Source organism: Prionailurus bengalensis, chromosome C1 (genome assembly GCF_016509475.1).
Source record: "Prionailurus bengalensis isolate Pbe53 chromosome C1, Fcat_Pben_1.1_paternal_pri, whole genome shotgun sequence".
NCBI classification, from domain to species: Eukaryota; Metazoa; Chordata; class Mammalia; order Carnivora; family Felidae; genus Prionailurus; species Prionailurus bengalensis.
Window position 1 is genome coordinate 52,471,714 of NC_057345.1, and position 16,412 is coordinate 52,488,125.

General features: G+C 43.3%; 1 protein-coding gene across 3 annotated transcripts in view; it reads left to right on the forward strand.

Moving 5' to 3' along the window:
- PGM1 (phosphoglucomutase 1) overlaps nt 1-15,135 on the forward strand; it is a 65,940-nt gene extending 50,805 nt beyond the window's left edge. For 2 of the 3 annotated variants that reach the window (XM_043575172.1, XM_043575171.1), the window contains exons 8-12: nt 3,515-3,650; nt 7,138-7,321; nt 9,803-9,937; nt 12,388-12,495; nt 14,623-15,135. In XM_043575172.1, the coding sequence (XP_043431107.1) occupies nt 3,515-3,650; nt 7,138-7,321; nt 9,803-9,937; nt 12,388-12,477 (545 nt within the window). In that variant the 3' untranslated portion in view covers nt 12,478-12,495; nt 14,623-15,135. Of the gene's footprint in view, nt 1-3,514; nt 3,651-7,137; nt 7,322-9,802; nt 9,938-12,387; nt 13,033-14,622 lie in introns of those variants that run through there. The other variant, XM_043575170.1, reaches the window with a different exon arrangement.
- The last annotated feature ends 1,277 nt before the right edge of the window (nt 15,136-16,412 follow it).

The window sequence follows — 16,412 nt, forward strand, 5'->3', positions numbered from 1 at the left end:
CTGGTTTTGTGACTCTTAAATATAAAGCATTTTCCATTGAAATATAACCTCCATGACTGCAAAAGCAACAGCTTTAGAAACATACACACCTGCATACCCACCCACACATCATTGTCTTTTTTTTTTCACTAGGAGCTTGTCATCATTCATTAGAACCCTAAAGAAAATGAATGTGCCCAGATTTTCTGAGCATTAGAGTTACTTAGAGTTATGTATTTAAAAAAAAATTTTTTTTAACATGTATTTATTTTTGAGAGACAGAGAGACAGATTGCCAGAGGGGGAGGGGCAGAGAGAGAGAGGGAGACATAGAATCTGAATCAGGCTCCAGGCTCTGGGCTGTCAGCACAGAGTTCGATGTGGGGCTCGAATCCATGAACTGTGAGATTATGACCTGAACTGAAGTTGGACACTTAACCGACTGAGCCACCCAGGCACCCCATAGAGTTACCTAGAGTTTTGATTAGATAAATATGATTAATGAGAGTAGTCAGAATTTCCAGAAAGACCAGGGAGCGTGCAAATGGAATACAATAATTGTGTATGTTATCAAAGGCAGATATTTTGTTGAGAATATTAGGTATGTCATTTAGTTATCTCCAAATAACTAAAGAGTTGGGTAAGATTTTTAGATTTTATTTTATTTACTTAGAACAGGAAAAGCACAAAGGAACCCTATGCTTTTAGGCTAGCCTAAATAAATAACTAAATAAGTAAGGAAAAGAAAAGGAAGGAAGAAAAATACCCCCTGGAAGCATAGACAAATAATTGCAAAGCTGTATACTTTTGTCATGAATTCTAAATGTATAGGGGAAGCTGCCAAAATCTTGCTGCTCAGGGTGAGCAATTACCATAACATCATTTGCAAATGCTGTGAGGGCCAGAGAGCTAATTTCTGTTCCTTGAAATAGCAATACAGGCGAATAAAAGTCCATAGATAGTAAAATTAGGTAAACGAAAAATTTGTTACATAAAGTGCTAAAAGTATTGCCTAGTATCTCCGGTTTTGTCAGCATCCAGCTTCTGAGAACTATTGTTTCTAAAAGTGGTTATCTTATTGAAGAGAAGATCTTTTGGGGAAAAAAAAAAAAGTTGTGTGTTTTTATGATCCAAAAGGAGAAAGAGAAAGTATTGGAGTAGATTAATTAATTAACTCATTCATGCACTCCTTCACAGTTATTTACCTATTCCATGTGCTGTGCTAGTCACCAGACTTAGTTTTAAGGATAAATAAGAGATGTCTCTAGGATATACAGGAAAAGTGGGGTGAAAGGCTCATAAATAGATTAGCAAGGAGTATGTCCCACAGCAGAGGTTTTGAGCAGGTCGCTATAGGAGAAGAAAGAGAAAGTAGCTCATAACTGCCTAGGGAAGCTGGGAACTAGTCCCAGAGAGGAGAGGACATTTGAGTTGAGTCTAAAAGGATGAAAAGGGGAAGGATATTCATGCCTACTACATAGTTAGCATTGTGAGATACTCTGACTTTTTAAGAAGAATAAGCCTCAGTGGGAAATCAAGGACAGACAGGCACATAAAGAATTCAAGGCACGATAATATGCAAAGCACCATCAGAGAGGGATTGTATTGAGTCCTATTCAGAAGTCAGAAAGTAGCACTTAATATCTGTGAGTGGTGTTTTGTTTTGTTTTGCTTTGTTTCGTTTTAGAATAAGGAAGTTAAAGGCTAAAAAGGAGACTTGTGTCCCACATCGGGCTCTTGGAAAGGGTCTCCAGAACACATGCAGAGGAAACAACTTGTTGGTTTCAGAAAGATTTTAGCAAGTACCTCAGAAGGGGACAGATGTGCCACAGTTGATTTAACCAAATCTCTGTTGGTTAAAGAAAGATGTCCTAGATTGGAGTTGCTGGATCCACAAGTAGGTCCATTTTTAAGGCTTTGATACTTTTTGCCAAATTGCTCTCCAGAAGATTGTACCTTTCCCTGTAGCAGCATGCTGGAATCCCATTTCCCTTAAACGTCCCCTGATACTAGGTATTCTCATTTTGAAATCTGTGGCATTTGCCAAGCAAGCAGCAGTTTCTCATTGTGGTTTTAACTTTAATTTATTTTTTTAAAAAATTAATGCTGGCTTCTTATGTGATTGGGTACCTGTATTTATTCTTTGGTGAATTGTTTATTTATATCCTTGGTCTGTATTTCTATTGAGGTTTTACTTTTTTCTTGTTGATATATAATTTTTTTCTATATTGAATATATTAAACATCTATTTTATATTGCAAATGTGTTTTTTTTTTAAGTTTGCCAATGGCCTTTTGCTTTTATCTATAGTGATTTTGCTGATAGAAATGGCAACTTTAAAAACTGTATGTATGTATGTATGTATTTTCAGAGAGAGAGAGAGGGAGGGAGCATGCATGCGTGCACACATGAGCTGGGGAGGGGCAGAGAGAGAGGGAGAGAGAGAATCCCAAGGAGGCTCTGGGCTGTCAGTGCAAAACCCTGTGTGAGGCTTGATCTCACAAACTGTGAGATCAAGACCTGAGCCAAAATCAAGAGTCGGACACTTAACTGTCTGAGCCACCCAGGTGCCCCTGAAATGGTAATTTTTTTTAGTAGACACATACGTAGATTTTTTTTCCTTTATGAATTCTGAATTTACCTGTACTTGCTATCCCTAAGACTTTAAAATATATATATTTTATATTATTTACATTATATATTTATATCTCTATGTATCTTTATATATATATATATATATATATATATATATATATATATATGTATCTTCTAGGATTTAAAGGTTTTCAAGTTTTTTTGAGAGAGAGCATGAGTGGGGGAGAGGGGCAGAGGGAGGGAGAGAATCTTAAGCAGGCTCCATGCTTAAGTGTGGAACCTCATGCGGGCTTAATCCCATGACCCTGGGATCATGACCTGAGCTGAAACTAAGAGTTAGACGCTTAATTGACCTAGCCCCCAAGCACCCCTAAAGCTTTTCCAATTGTGTATTTGAATATCTAATCCATTTGGAAATCTTTTTGGTATAGTGTTTTATAGGGAAAAAAAACTGAATTTTTCCCCAACTGTTAGTTACCGAAATATTATTTAAAAAGTAATCCATTCTTTTCCTACAGACTTGAAGTGATACCTTTATCATATATTCAAGTCGCATATGTGTATGGGTCTCTTTCTAAATACTCTCTTTTGTTCCATTAAGCTACCAGACTTTTAATTATTGAATATCTATAATGGCCATGTTCTTCCATTATTTGTTTAAGATTTTTTTTTCTGCTCACATTCATACTTTATAAATGATATATCAAATTCTACCAACTATTCCGCTGACATATTTATTGGCATTTGCTGTAAATATCTAAATTACTTTGGGAAGCATCAACTTCTTTTCAATATTATGTTACTTTGTTCAGTATGTATTCAAGTTCCTCAGTAAAGTTGTGTGACTGTTTTGGTTCGGTCTACATGTTTATTATTGAGTTCGTTCCCAAATGTTTTAGAGAAATCACGTTTCTCACAGATGTTTGCTGTCCTCCCACCAGGTTCTGACCACATCCGTGAGAAAGATGGACTCTGGGCTGTCCTTGCTTGGCTCTCCATTCTAGCCACCCGCAAACAGAGTGTGGAGGACATTCTCAAAGATCACTGGCAAAAGTATGGCCGGAATTTCTTCACCAGGTAAGTCACAGCCTGGCTGGAGTACAGAGGTAGGGTGGGGAAGTGGGTGGAGAGAATTCTCATGTGTATAAATTTTTTCCTGTGTCAAGTGATAATAAAACCCTAGTTCATCCAGCCTCTGCAAATTGAAGGACTTTAAAATAATTCAGTCAGCGTCCAAAGAAATTACATCTTTTATGTTAGCCATAAAGAATGAGACTTAAAAAATTTAATTAACATATTTCAAAAGAATGTTTTCTAAGCCTTTTAAATGTACCTGCAGGTATGGGGTGCCTGGGTGGCTCAGACGGTTGAGCGTCTGACTCTTGATTTTGGCTCAGGTCATGATCCCAGTGTTATAGGATCGAGGCCTGTGTCAGACTGTGTGCTGAGTGTGGAGCCTGCTTAAGTTTCTCTTTCTCCCCCTCTGCCCCTCTCCCCCACTCATGCATGCTCTCTCTCTCTAAAGAGTTTTTAAAAATTTTTAAATGTACCTGCAGGTAGACATGATAATTGCATTGAATTTGAATTCAGAAGAACGGATTAGAATTTTATTTCTGCCCCTTAGTGCACTGCGAAGTCACTTAGCCTCTCTCTAACAGAAAACTGTACTCATTTCTTTCATTTGTAGAAATGGAAATAACAGTCTGCCATTGAGTAGGTTAAATGAAATAGGAGTCAGAAAGTGTTTTATAAACTCTGGGGCACTCAAAGTATGGAAACTTTATTTTTCTGAAATTATGGAAACAATTATGCCTAGTCTAAATCAACTTTTCTGACTCATTAAAATAGGTCCCCAAAGGTTGCATACCTGTCAATACTTCTTTCATTGATTCAATAAATATTGACTGTGTACCTACTTTCCTCCAGGCACTGGGGATTCAGCAGTGAACAAAATACTTTGAATACTTAGTAATTCCTCTTTGCCATGCACACTTCTGTTTTTAAAAAGCATTAATTTTTTTTTTTTTTTGAGTAGTGCTTTTCACTAATTCCAATTTGCCTTCCCCTGGTAAGTGTAAAAATCTAACAAAATTTTTCCTAGAATTTCTCATATTTCCTACATAGGAAATACGAGAAAAAGGAGAGTAGATGAATTGTTTATGTAAGAAATGCAAAGATGTAGTTTCTTTGGACCTCAGTTGCCTTTTCTATAAAATAGGTGAGTTAAATTGGAGAATTTAAAAAATATGTCACGGATTGAATAGTCCACGATCTCTGGATAGTCAGTAAGAATTTAACCTTAAGCAATTCAGCGTCCTTAATCAGAATCCCTTTATCAACCTTGGAGAAGTTCATTGCTGTCTTCCTAAAGTTATTTGTTTGAGGAAGGTATAAGCAATAGCTGTCACGTGGTACTGGAACAGTACCTGGAAACCAAGGCAAGAATCTCTACTTTCTAACAACCAGAAAAACGTGGTAATTCAGAATGGCAGTCATGAACTCTCTAGAGCCTAGAGTGTCATGTAGACAGGACCATTTCTGTTTTTGTTCTTCATGGTATCACCAAACACCTCACTTGTAGTGACACTGTCAATACGCTTTGAGGTTTTTTTTTTTTTTTTTAATGTTTATTTATTTTTGAGACAGAGAGAGACAGAGCATGAACGGGGGAGGGTCAGAGAGAGAGGGAGACACAGAACCTGAAACAGGCTCCAGGCTCTGAGCTGTCAGCACAGAGCCTGACGCGGGGCTCGAACTCACGGACCATGAAATCATGACCTGAGCCGAAGTTGGACGCTTAACCAACTGAGCCACCCAGGCGCCCCTGAGTTTTTTTTGAATGTTTATTTATTTTTGAGAGAGACAGAGTATGAGCAGGGGAAGGGCAGAGAGAAAGGCAGACACAGAATCCAAAGCAGGCTCCAGGCTCTGAGCTGTCAGCACAGAGCCCGATGCAGGGCTCGAACCTATGAACTGCAAGATCATGACCTGAGCCAAAGTTGGACACTTAATGGCCTGAGCCACCCGGGTGCCCCTGTAAATATGCTTTGAATAAATAAATGGATGAGTTAACAAGTGAATAGTAGCCAGAGTGGAATAAGATTAGGAGGGTTTGTTTGGAGAAGGAAGGGGTCACTCTTGAACCAGTTAAAAGTCTCCATCTAAAAACCATTTTAACATATTTTTATCAATGTAAAATAATTGCTATATAAGTATTTCAAATAAAGTCCCTAGAACCTACATTTATGGCTAATTAAGACTCCACTGTACCCTCATTTATTTAACAAAAGTGCCAGGCGCCTCAGCTGCATTGTTTCGTATCAGCCTCAAAGCAGTTCTTGATAAGGCAACTGAGATTCTCAGGGATGAAGCAACTTGCCCATAGCTGTACAGTTAGTAACTGATAGGGGCTAGATTCATCGCATGCTCTATGGCCAAAGCCCAGATTCTTTCCATTATACCCCTCTGTGCCTAGGATTTATAGAACACTTCCCTCAAACGCCCAAAGGTCACAGATGTACAGCACAAACACCTGGCTGTAATTTCTTGCTGTTTATCATTTTAACTAGGGGAAAGAGCTGACTTCAAGATTAAGGAGACTCTTGTCCTTGATTCATAGAATCTGGAGCCAGAACAGGTTGGCCTTAATTCCCCAGTATTTCTTATGTCTCAGAGGTGTCATCTTACACATATCATATTTGTTTCACTATCACAAATAAATATAGACTCTGCTGTCTTGAGCCTCTAAAAAATAACTCTCTCAAGAGGGTGTGTGCTACTAGGTCAAGAAAATCCACCTGTAAGAGTCTTTAACCTCATAAGAAAGAAGTCCAGAACAATTCTTGGAGTAATAATAACAGTTATAGAATTTCTTTTGTGATTTTTTTTTTTTTTGCTTTGACCCTTTTGTGTCCACACCAGGCCTCCTCTGTGGGGATGAAGCCAAAGCACTTTGGACCAGAATCCACCTTCACTGAAAGGACAGAGGTGTTTCAGATGTAAAGAGTTAGGGTTTGACTCCTTCCATCTGGTCAGTGAAAACTTGGCCTTACTTTAGGAAGCTCCTGTGGAGACTGGAACTCTCCTTGGCCAAAATCTCAGCAGCCTCAGGCAGGTCCCAGACTGGGAGCTGGCCCAGCATTTATCCCAAAGAAGCTCTAGGAGTTTGGAAGGGAAGTGCCTGAGTCATATGCTCCTTGATGCAGAGTTCTCTAGAGATAACATTGCATTTAATTCTACCTCCTCAGGATGTGGTGATTAAATGTTAGATAGAATCTCTCAAAAGCCTTTCTTTGAAGCTTCTGAGAGCTTATTCTGTACAAAAGCCAAGATGGGAGTCTTCTGCTTATTCAGAAGCTCCTAACCCTTTCCTGAAATCCTGCAAAGCCTTCCTTTCATCCCCGACCTGCTCCCTCCCCAGAGACGAACAAGGTCAGCCTTTTGCCAGCTTCTTCTGAAGTTAGGTGGTTTTGGGGGGACAGCCAAACAAATGATGAAGAAAGTGGTAATCTACTTAGTGTGATCTGAAGTCAGCTTGGGGCCCCGCCTTTGTGACTTCTTGCAGGTATGACTATGAGGAGGTAGAAGCTGAGGGTGCCAACAAAATGATGAAGGACTTGGAGGCCCTGATATCCGATCGCTCCTTCGTGGGGAAACAGTTCCCAGTGGGTGATAAAGTTTACACTGTGGAGAAAATTGACAACTTTGAATACAGTGATCCAGTGGATGGAAGCATTTCAAGGAATCAGGTAGGAGCAGATTTATGTGAATTGGGAGAGAGGCCTCAGAGCCTCATCTATGAAATCTCACGAGAAAAAGGAAAAAAGCCCCTCGATCATTTCTCCTTTGCTGCCTTGTTTTCCTGGGGTTGACAGTTCTCTGCTGGGTCACACACAACATGCAAACATACTCGTAGGGAAATGGGTTTTGCCCTGGTTCTATGCACTTCCCTATGCCCTCCTCCTGGGATTCTTAGCCTCAGCTCCAGAGGGATTTTTACAGCCTCCAGAATCCCACGTAAGGCATTGTGTTGAAGGCGTGTGCAGAAAGAAGCTCTAGAATCTAAAGGTGAAAAGGTGAACAACTGCCTTAGGTATCAATCCCTTTTTCTCTCAAGAGATGATAGCACAATGCCAGCCGCAAGAGTGTCGTTATCATAGACGTTCTTATGGTATGTTCTAGTTTCTAAAAAAAGAAGAAAAAAAAATGACGAGGCATTCCAGACTTAGAAATGTTAACTATTACTACCCATAGCATGTGACATGCAGCCAATCCTAACACAGCAGCGCTCATCTAGATAATCACAGTTGCGAGCCTGGGCTGTGTCTGGATGGAGACAGAGCTGTTAGGGTTTCCCTCAGTGGGTGCCAGGGACCCAAGGCTGCAGGCTAGGTCAGCCCTTCTCAAGGCTTCTCACAAACACTTAGGGCCTGGCGTCCTGTTTCCTCTGGTTCTATTGTCACAGGATGGACTTCCCACTAATAATTGAGAAGCAGAGATAATAAAGGAGGTGAACATTCTGTTACAGCTCCCCAGTTTGCTTTTTCCTGACAGACCCAGATTTTTGGCCTGGTCCTTGTCAAGGCATCTGACAGCTTTGAAGGAGATGTACTGCAGGATTGATTTAGTGCCTTTCTGGAGAGCAGATAGTGGATGGGTGGATGGAGCATGGTCACAGTGGCCCTCAGTGCCAGGAGTCTCCCATCCTCAAAATAGGAGCACAGTGGGCTTTCTTCCCTATGCCTTTTCAGCCCCTGTGAGAACTCTGGGTCCAGTGTGGATGGTTGTAAGTGATGTCTGGGATAATTAGAAAGAGAGGCCCAGGGTGGAGTAGAGGGTGGCTGTGGAAAGGGAGAGGGTGGGGTCCAGGGGATGGCCGAGCAGAGTAGAAGATTTTATAGAGAAGCCTTCAGAGAGAAAGTGGGCATTTAGAGAAAGTAAACCCCAACTCTGCCATGTACCCAGCACCTGCGAGGAGGGAGGAGGGGAACTGAAGGATGTCAGCATGAGTGCGTGTGCTGCTCTCTGCACTCTGTGAGGAGGAACTCAGCAGCTTTGCATTCTATAATCAGAAAGTCTGGGCATTTAGATCAAAGACCAGGTAGGAGGGAGAATCTTGTGGAGTAGATATAGCATCTGCCATCAAGTGAAAAGAATTTAGAAGCTTCACGTTGAAGGTCTGGATGGGGTAGACCAACCCGATATGTTTCTAGAAAGCAAGATATGGTAAACGGGAGTTAGCTGTATCCCCCCTGTGACGACAGAGTCAGGAATGTACTGTGTGCATTTCATCTACTGTCTTCACTGCTAAATGGCACATTTAAGCCCTCGATGGGGTTGGGTGACCAGTAGCAGGTGAGGAGCGGTGTCTTTCCCTCTGGCTGGTCTTTGGCTTTATGCAAAGTTCTTCTTTGTATGGGAGAATGACAGGCTCACAAAGACTAGAGAGTTCTCAGATAACTGTCTTGCCAAACCTTCCTACCTGTCGCCACAGAGTATCTACCCTAGTCTTCAACCACAGGTCCCCTGAAGCAAGATTGTTGAGGACGAGAGACGCTGCCAGGGTGGGGAAAGAGGGCAGCAGGGGGTCAGGGACATGGCTCTGGCATGGCGCCAACATGGACCGGGCTTTGAGTCCTCAGTCATGGGTGGGGAGATTGATCACAGGATCCTGCTTGATAGGTTGGGAAGAGCTGGCTTCTGCCATCTGGGCCTCCTGTTCTCTCTTTGAGATTCTCCATCAGTATTTTGCAAAGAGTTCTTCCTCTCATCTGTCTGGAATCTCATCTGCTCTGGTTTCAGCCCATTCTGTCCATGTTTTCCTCCTGATCTGGGGATCAGATTTCTGCATCTAGTGGCTTATTTGTTTACTTATTTATCAGGCTTCAAACTGGAATGGTTAGTCCATAAATTAAGGGAAGTGGGGAGAGGTGGGGAGGGCAGGCCTGTGTCATCCAGCATCCCTGCGCCCCAGGTCAGATCTCCCACTGACCCTGGGAATGCTTCTACCCCCCCACCCCTGATGAGCTCAGCCCCCTTTGGCTGGATGCAGTGACAGGCTGACCAAGGCAGACTCATGGGGCTTAACTGCTGCCATTTATCAAGAATCTAATCCTCCAATTGATCACGTATGGGTGAAATTAGATCTCCAAAATGAACCCCTTGTAATTTTCCAGCCTTCAGTTTCCCTTCCAGCATGTGGGGAAGACATCTCTGCTTTTCTTCTCCAGGGCTTGCGGCTCATTTTCGCAGATGGTTCTCGCATCATCTTTCGACTGAGCGGCACTGGGAGTGCAGGGGCCACCGTTCGACTATATATCGACAGCTATGAGAAGGACATTGCCAAGATCTACCAGGACCCCCAGGTAATGCCCAAGCCTTGTGCCCAGGCTACTTCTTTCTGTTGGAGGGAATGATAGAGGTTGCACTGAGTCTGTGTCATCACAAGCCCTTTCTCAAATGGCCAAACACGTGTGCTCACTTTTCTCCATGTCTCCTTCAGTACATCCTAACAGCAGTCCTAGCTAACAATTACGTCAGTACTTTCTATTTGCCATGCTCTGTTCTAAACCCATTACCCAACTGGATTGATTCATTTAAGTCTCAAATGAGGTAGACGCTATTATTACCCCTACTACAGATAAAGAAACAGGCAGAGAAAGGTTAAGTGGCAGTTAATAGGGTTACGTGCCCAGTAAGCAGCAGATTCAGGACAACTAATCTTCAAATCAGCCCCTCCTCCAATGTTCTGATCTGTCACTGGTCATTTGCCACTTTGCTTGGTCTCATTGCCTGTTCTGGCAGAGCACACGCTAGGTGGTGGGGCAGACAGTTTCATGACCCAGAAATAAAGGTCTTTATGAAGAACCTGCAGACTTGCAGCCTGGTGGTTTGGGCTCCCAGCCCTACCTGAAGAGTCTCCAGAAGTATGTCAGAGTGAGGAGGGACTCTGGGGCCAGGGGTGGGGCAGAGAACTTGGAGGACAGCCACCCAAGGGGAGGAGCCGGGGGGGGGGGGGGGACACTGGCACACAGGGGACTTTCACCTCATTTGTTCCTCATGCACTGGTCTTGACAAATGCTCCCCCAACCAGAGTTCCATAGCCAAAATTTTTAGGAAGTGCTGTGGTACATTAAGCCCTTCCTCACATAATACGCAGTGTGCCTTAAGGGCTCTGAGAAAGCTTATGGTGAAGACACCTATTTAAGTGGCATCTCACCATGCTTATTTTTCCACAAAGCCTTTTTTCCTCTGACACCTAATTAAAATCCTAGGAAGCTCATTTGGAAAACCTTGGCATAGCGGTTTTGAGCATAAGTTTTGGAGTTAGAAAGATCTTGTTTTAAATTCAGTTCCTGCCGCCTGAGTAGCTGTGTGTCTGTGGGCAAGTCATTTCAGTGCTCTGAGCTTTGGTTTCCTGGTAGAATCCTACCTGCCTCATAGGGTCATTATAGTGATTTGAGGAGGTGAGGGATGCAAAATTATAAATACTGTGCCTGGCACATAGGATGAGCTTTTGAGAAACCATGGCTCTGATAGTTGTTGTTATTACAAAAGGAGGGAGGTGAGAGGATGCTTCACTTTTATATTTTTTACAGTGGCCAGACTCCAGTTTCAATCACTGCCAGATCTCTGTTGTGCTATAGGTATCCCTAAAACTTAACAGAGGCAATGGTGTCTGTATTGTAGACCCACAGAATGACAGAGCAAAAGGAAAGGAAGAAGGGAATTGTTTTCTTTGTCTTAATACCTGGCACATGGTCGATACAAAGAATGAGTGAAAGATCAGTTTCTTTGAACCATAGTCTTCAGGGGGTAGGAGGGAAGTGGGAGGAGGTGGGAGGCTCTGAAGGGTATAAGGTGCTCACAATACCTAGGTGTACCACTGTTCCAGCCAGGAGATGCCTTCCTTAATCTGGAGCTGCTGGGCATCAGCCTCAACACTTTCTGGGACTGTGGGAGCCCCAGGGGGAATGGCAAGCAGTGTGGTCAGCAGGTGAAGTTGCTTCTGTTGCCTTCACCCAGGAATAATGAGTTGGTGGAAATTAAGATTAGGGAAAGCAACAGTAGGCAGTAGGAAATGAACTACTGTGGGCTCTGCCGTTGAGACATTTGATGAAATCGCTTCATCTTTTTGGATATCAGTTTCCTCATCTGTAAAATGGGAAGTTTTGCTAGATAAATATATTTTTTAATTTAAAAAATATTGAATAATATTTATATTTATAAATAATATTTATAACATATTTATATTATTCTGTAACAGTAAAATTCTCTTCTCCCTCTGCCCCCCCCCCCCCCCACAAGTGAGAGGTAGATGGGAGGGTAGTGTTGTTGCATTTTGAAAAGATCTCTTTGGGTACAGTGTAGGAAACAAATTAGAGGATGCAGAAATGGAAGCAGAAGCACCATTGTTCCAGGTAAGAAAGAGAACATTGATTTAGAAAGATCTGTGGCCCTGGGAGAGGTGGAGAGAAATGGCGGCCATTGAAAGATACTTAGAAGGTAAAAGTCACATAGGCTTCCTGATAGATTGGAGAAGGGGAATGTGGGAGAAGAAGGGGTCAAGAGTAACTCTTAGCTGTTCATTGGCTTTATTTGATGGACTGTGGTGTTAAGTCATTGAGATAGGGATGCTGGAAGCAGGTTTTAGGGGAAAGACACATCTTTGTGCTTAGACTTGCAGAGTCTTTGGGATGTGGGAGTAGGGAGTAGGCCATCAGACTTGTGGGTCTTGGAGGTAATCCGAGGGCTGGAGCTATGGATCTGTGTCTAGAGAAAGTAATGGAAAAGGTTCTCCTTGTGTCTCCCTCAGGTCATGTTGGCTCCCCTTATTTCCATTGCTCTGAAGGTGTCCCAGCTCCAAGAAAGGACGGGACGCACTGCACCCACTGTTATCACCTAAGAAGACAGGCCAGATGCGGTACGTCCCTCCACCCCGGACCCTCCAAGTCATCTGATTGAAGAGCATGGACAGAAGCAAAGCGTATTCACCCAGGCTTTTTAGGATTCGTTTTTTCCACTAACCAGTTGTTGATGAATGGCAGGCACATTAGTGCGACACTGCCATTTGTGGGAAAGAGGAAAAGAGGACCCAAGGGCTTATGCTAATGCCACCTCCTTTTTGTGCCCTTAGGCCCTGCTGCTGTGTGGGTATTTGTCTCCCTAGCACCAGCTTCTGTTGACTACAATGTGAGATGGAGGTTGAGCATCAGCTAGTGAGGCCATTTCTCATCCTTAGGATGTACCAACGACAGGACACTGCAGCTTTTGTTCTCTTCCGTGAATTCTTTCCCCATTAACTGTTTACATGTGATCCAGCAAAATGCAATTTCTGGTGCCTTCTCTCCAGTCAGTTCTTTCCTCAGAGTGAGACGTACTTGTCTACAGATTTCTGCCGTGGTTTGCAACATAGTCCCAGTCACACAAATATTTTGGGATATTAAAGCAAAATAAGCTACTCTTTCTTGATGTCTTTTTTTTTCTTAACAGCAAAATGCTCTTTCAATTTCAGAAAGAAAATAGATTTCTTTTTAAAAATTTTTTTAAAGATTTTTTTTTTAATGTTTGTTTATTTTTGAGAGAGAGACAGAATGCCAACGAGGGAGGGGCAGAGACAGAGGGAGACACAGAATCCGAAGCAGGCTCCAGGCTCTGAGCTGTCAGCACAGAGCCCGAGGCAGGGGTCGAACTCACAAGCTGCGAAATCATGACCTGAGCCAAAGTCGGACGCTCAACTGACTGAGCCACCCAGGTGCCCCAATAGATTTCTTTTTTAAAGGAAGGTGTTGTATTTTGTTTTGATGTCCTAGCTAGAAAACAAAATATTCTGTGTGCTAAGTTTGAAATCCTTGAAATGCTCGAAAACTGGAATTTCAGATCTTAGCAGGGTCAACTGAGCCCTGGATCCATTGGAAGTGGGTAAAATAAACTTGACATGGTTAATTTGGATGAAGGAAAGTAAGATTTTCAGGAGATCTTAATTTTTTTTTTTAACGTTTTATTTATTTTTGAGACAGAGACAGAGCATGAAGAGGGGAGCGTCAGAGAGAGGGAGACACAAAATCTGAAACAGGCTCCAGGCTCTGAGCTGTCAGCACAGAGCCTGACGCGAGGCTTGAACTCACGGACCGAGAGATCCGACCTGAGGTGAAGTTGGCCCCTCAACCGACTGAGCCACCCAGCCTCCCCTTCAGGAGATCTTAAATAGCAAAGCACTGCCGTGTGCTTTATGGTGTTGAGATGCCGTAATGCCTATTGAGGGGCTAGAAGTAGAGCTCTCAGAATACGTCAGTAGGATTACTGGCATTTGGCTGGATATTTTAAGCCCACTGGCATCCTCCTCATCTTAAAACACATATATTTAATCCATAAGTAAAATGTGATAGTTAAAGCATAGGCTTGGGAGCCAGCAGACCTGAGTTTGAATCCCACTGGAGACTTTGAGTCACTTTTGAATATCATTCTCCATATCTTTAAATTTTTTTTTTCAACGTTTATTTATTTTTTGGGACAGAGAGAGACAGAGCATGAATGGGGGAGGGTCAGAGAGAGAGGGAGACACAGAATCGGAAACAGGCTCCAGGCTCTGAGCCGTCAGCCCAGAGCCTGACGCGGGGCTCGAACTCACGGAACGCGAGATCGTGACCTGGCTGAAGTCGGACGCTTAACCGACTGCGCCACCCAGGCGCCCCTCCATATCTTTAAAATTAGGATGAAGGGGCGCCTGGCTGGCTTAGTTGGTAGAGTTGCCACTCTTGATCTCTTGATCTCAGTGTGGTGAGTTCAAGCTGCACATTGGGCGTCGAACCTACTTAAAAAAATTATTTAAAAAAAATTGTTGAGATGAAAGTAGTCCCAACTTTATAGGGTCATTGAGAACATTCAGTGAGTGGACCTGGGAAAAGCAGTGGGCAGTTTATCTAGTTCATGGTAAGTTGTCCAGCAAGTGGGAACTGGGATTATGCTTATACTATTTTTTCTAGATTATTAAGTATCAGAAAAACAAAAGTTGTAACACTAATACTTGTGATGCATTTATGCTTTGCAGGGCATTTCCACAAAGTCACCTTACCATACAGACTATTCCAGAGAGGCAGCCCAGCTCTGCACCCCTCCCCGACCCAGAGTGGACTCCCCCCGTTCCAGGTGACAGGGTCTCCATCTGGGGTGAGATTTCCAGTGTTGCCATTTAGCAACAGGGTCTAGTCCAGCAGATGGAACTGAGCTTTCACCCAGATGTGAGGAAGAGGAGTATTTGTCGAACAAATGCCAGCCATTATTCTGAGTATTTTGTGTATATTTTTTTACATGCTCCCAATCACTCTATGAGGTAGATGCTCTGGATATCCGCATTTTACAGATGAAGTCTAGTTACTTGCCCACTGTCTCACTGCTGGATGGCAGTGACATGCCCCCAGTCTGTGAAGCTCAGCCCTGCCTGGTTTGCCAGTGTTTTGTATTGCCCCTTCTATTGACTCACTGCTTCTAACAGGTGAAAGAAAGGTTTTTTGCACTTGCACAAATGCCCCTGTATTTTATTTATTAAAGGGTCATACCGTGAGCGTTCAGTGCCAGAAAGTTCGTTTTGCCATTGTTGTCTTCGCCCTCCCTTTGGCCCTGGGATCTTGATACTTGGGTATATTAGTCAGCCAGGAGATATGTATTGACCCACATTGAGTGTGAGATGCCATGGGAAGGGAGGAATGTGTGACACACAGTTGCTACGCTCCAGCTGCCTGTGACACTAGCAAAGGGAATGAAGTCAGCACAAATAGAAGACTGAACAGGATAAATGCCTTATGAGTTGTGTAGGCAATACCTGATGTTAGACTCCAGATTTTCTGAGCACCTGTTCAGTTTCAGATGCTGGGCTACAAGCTTTCCAGTAACCCTGCAAGCAAGATGTTATTATTCCGGTTCTAGAATTCAGATAACTGAAGCAGAACAGAAGCTCAAGTCATTTGCCCCTGGTTTCCAGCTACATGTGATGGAAGTGGAATTTTGACCGAGAATCTCATTTACTTTCCATGACCTTTTTTCTGCCTCTCCATCTGTTGAATCAGCTGCAGACACTCCCAGGTCTGTGGCCCCTAGAATGGCTTTATAAATTTCTTCCTCATCCCTGATCATAATTCAGCTGTTTTCCCTGACCCCACGTGGCTACGGGTTTGGGAGTTAAAAGCTCAGGGGAGGAAGAAGGAGGTGACTGGAGCCATGGAGCAGTGGGGGTGAGCATGGGTGAGGGCCACCTTTCCTCCCTCTGGCTTCCAGAGAGACACCCCAACACATGTGCCCACCAGGAATGCTGGGGGATGGGACCCTGAGAGGCTGGCCAGCGGCCTGCTGCCAAGCTTCCCCGCCTGCCAGGATTGATGTGGTCTGTGAGTCAGACCTGTTTTCTCTGGGGTGTGGTGAGGATTACAGTGAGAAAATTGGGTTGGAACTGTTTGGGGCTGAACTCTGAAATTTCACTTTCCCCCTCCCTCTTGACATTTCTGCTTTCACTTTGGAGAAGCAGATTCCATGTCAGGGATGTTCCCCAGGTCCAGAAAATGGCCAGGCATACAGGGGTTGGGCCTTGCCCCAGAGAATGAAAACAAAGGCTAAGCTCACTGTGTTTCGGGGGAGGCCAGGCCTTGGGGCCTTGGTCCTTCTGCTTCCTCTGCCTCGGAGTTCATCCATGCTGCATTCTTCTGCGTTTCTTTTTCATCTACTAGACAAATATTGGCCTTACTGTGTAAGAATCCTTCAGAAAACATATTACAAAGTGTAGGAGACATACCCCTCATGTTTTCATGTTCTGAACTCCCAGCAAGAGTAATGATGTGAGTAATGTCA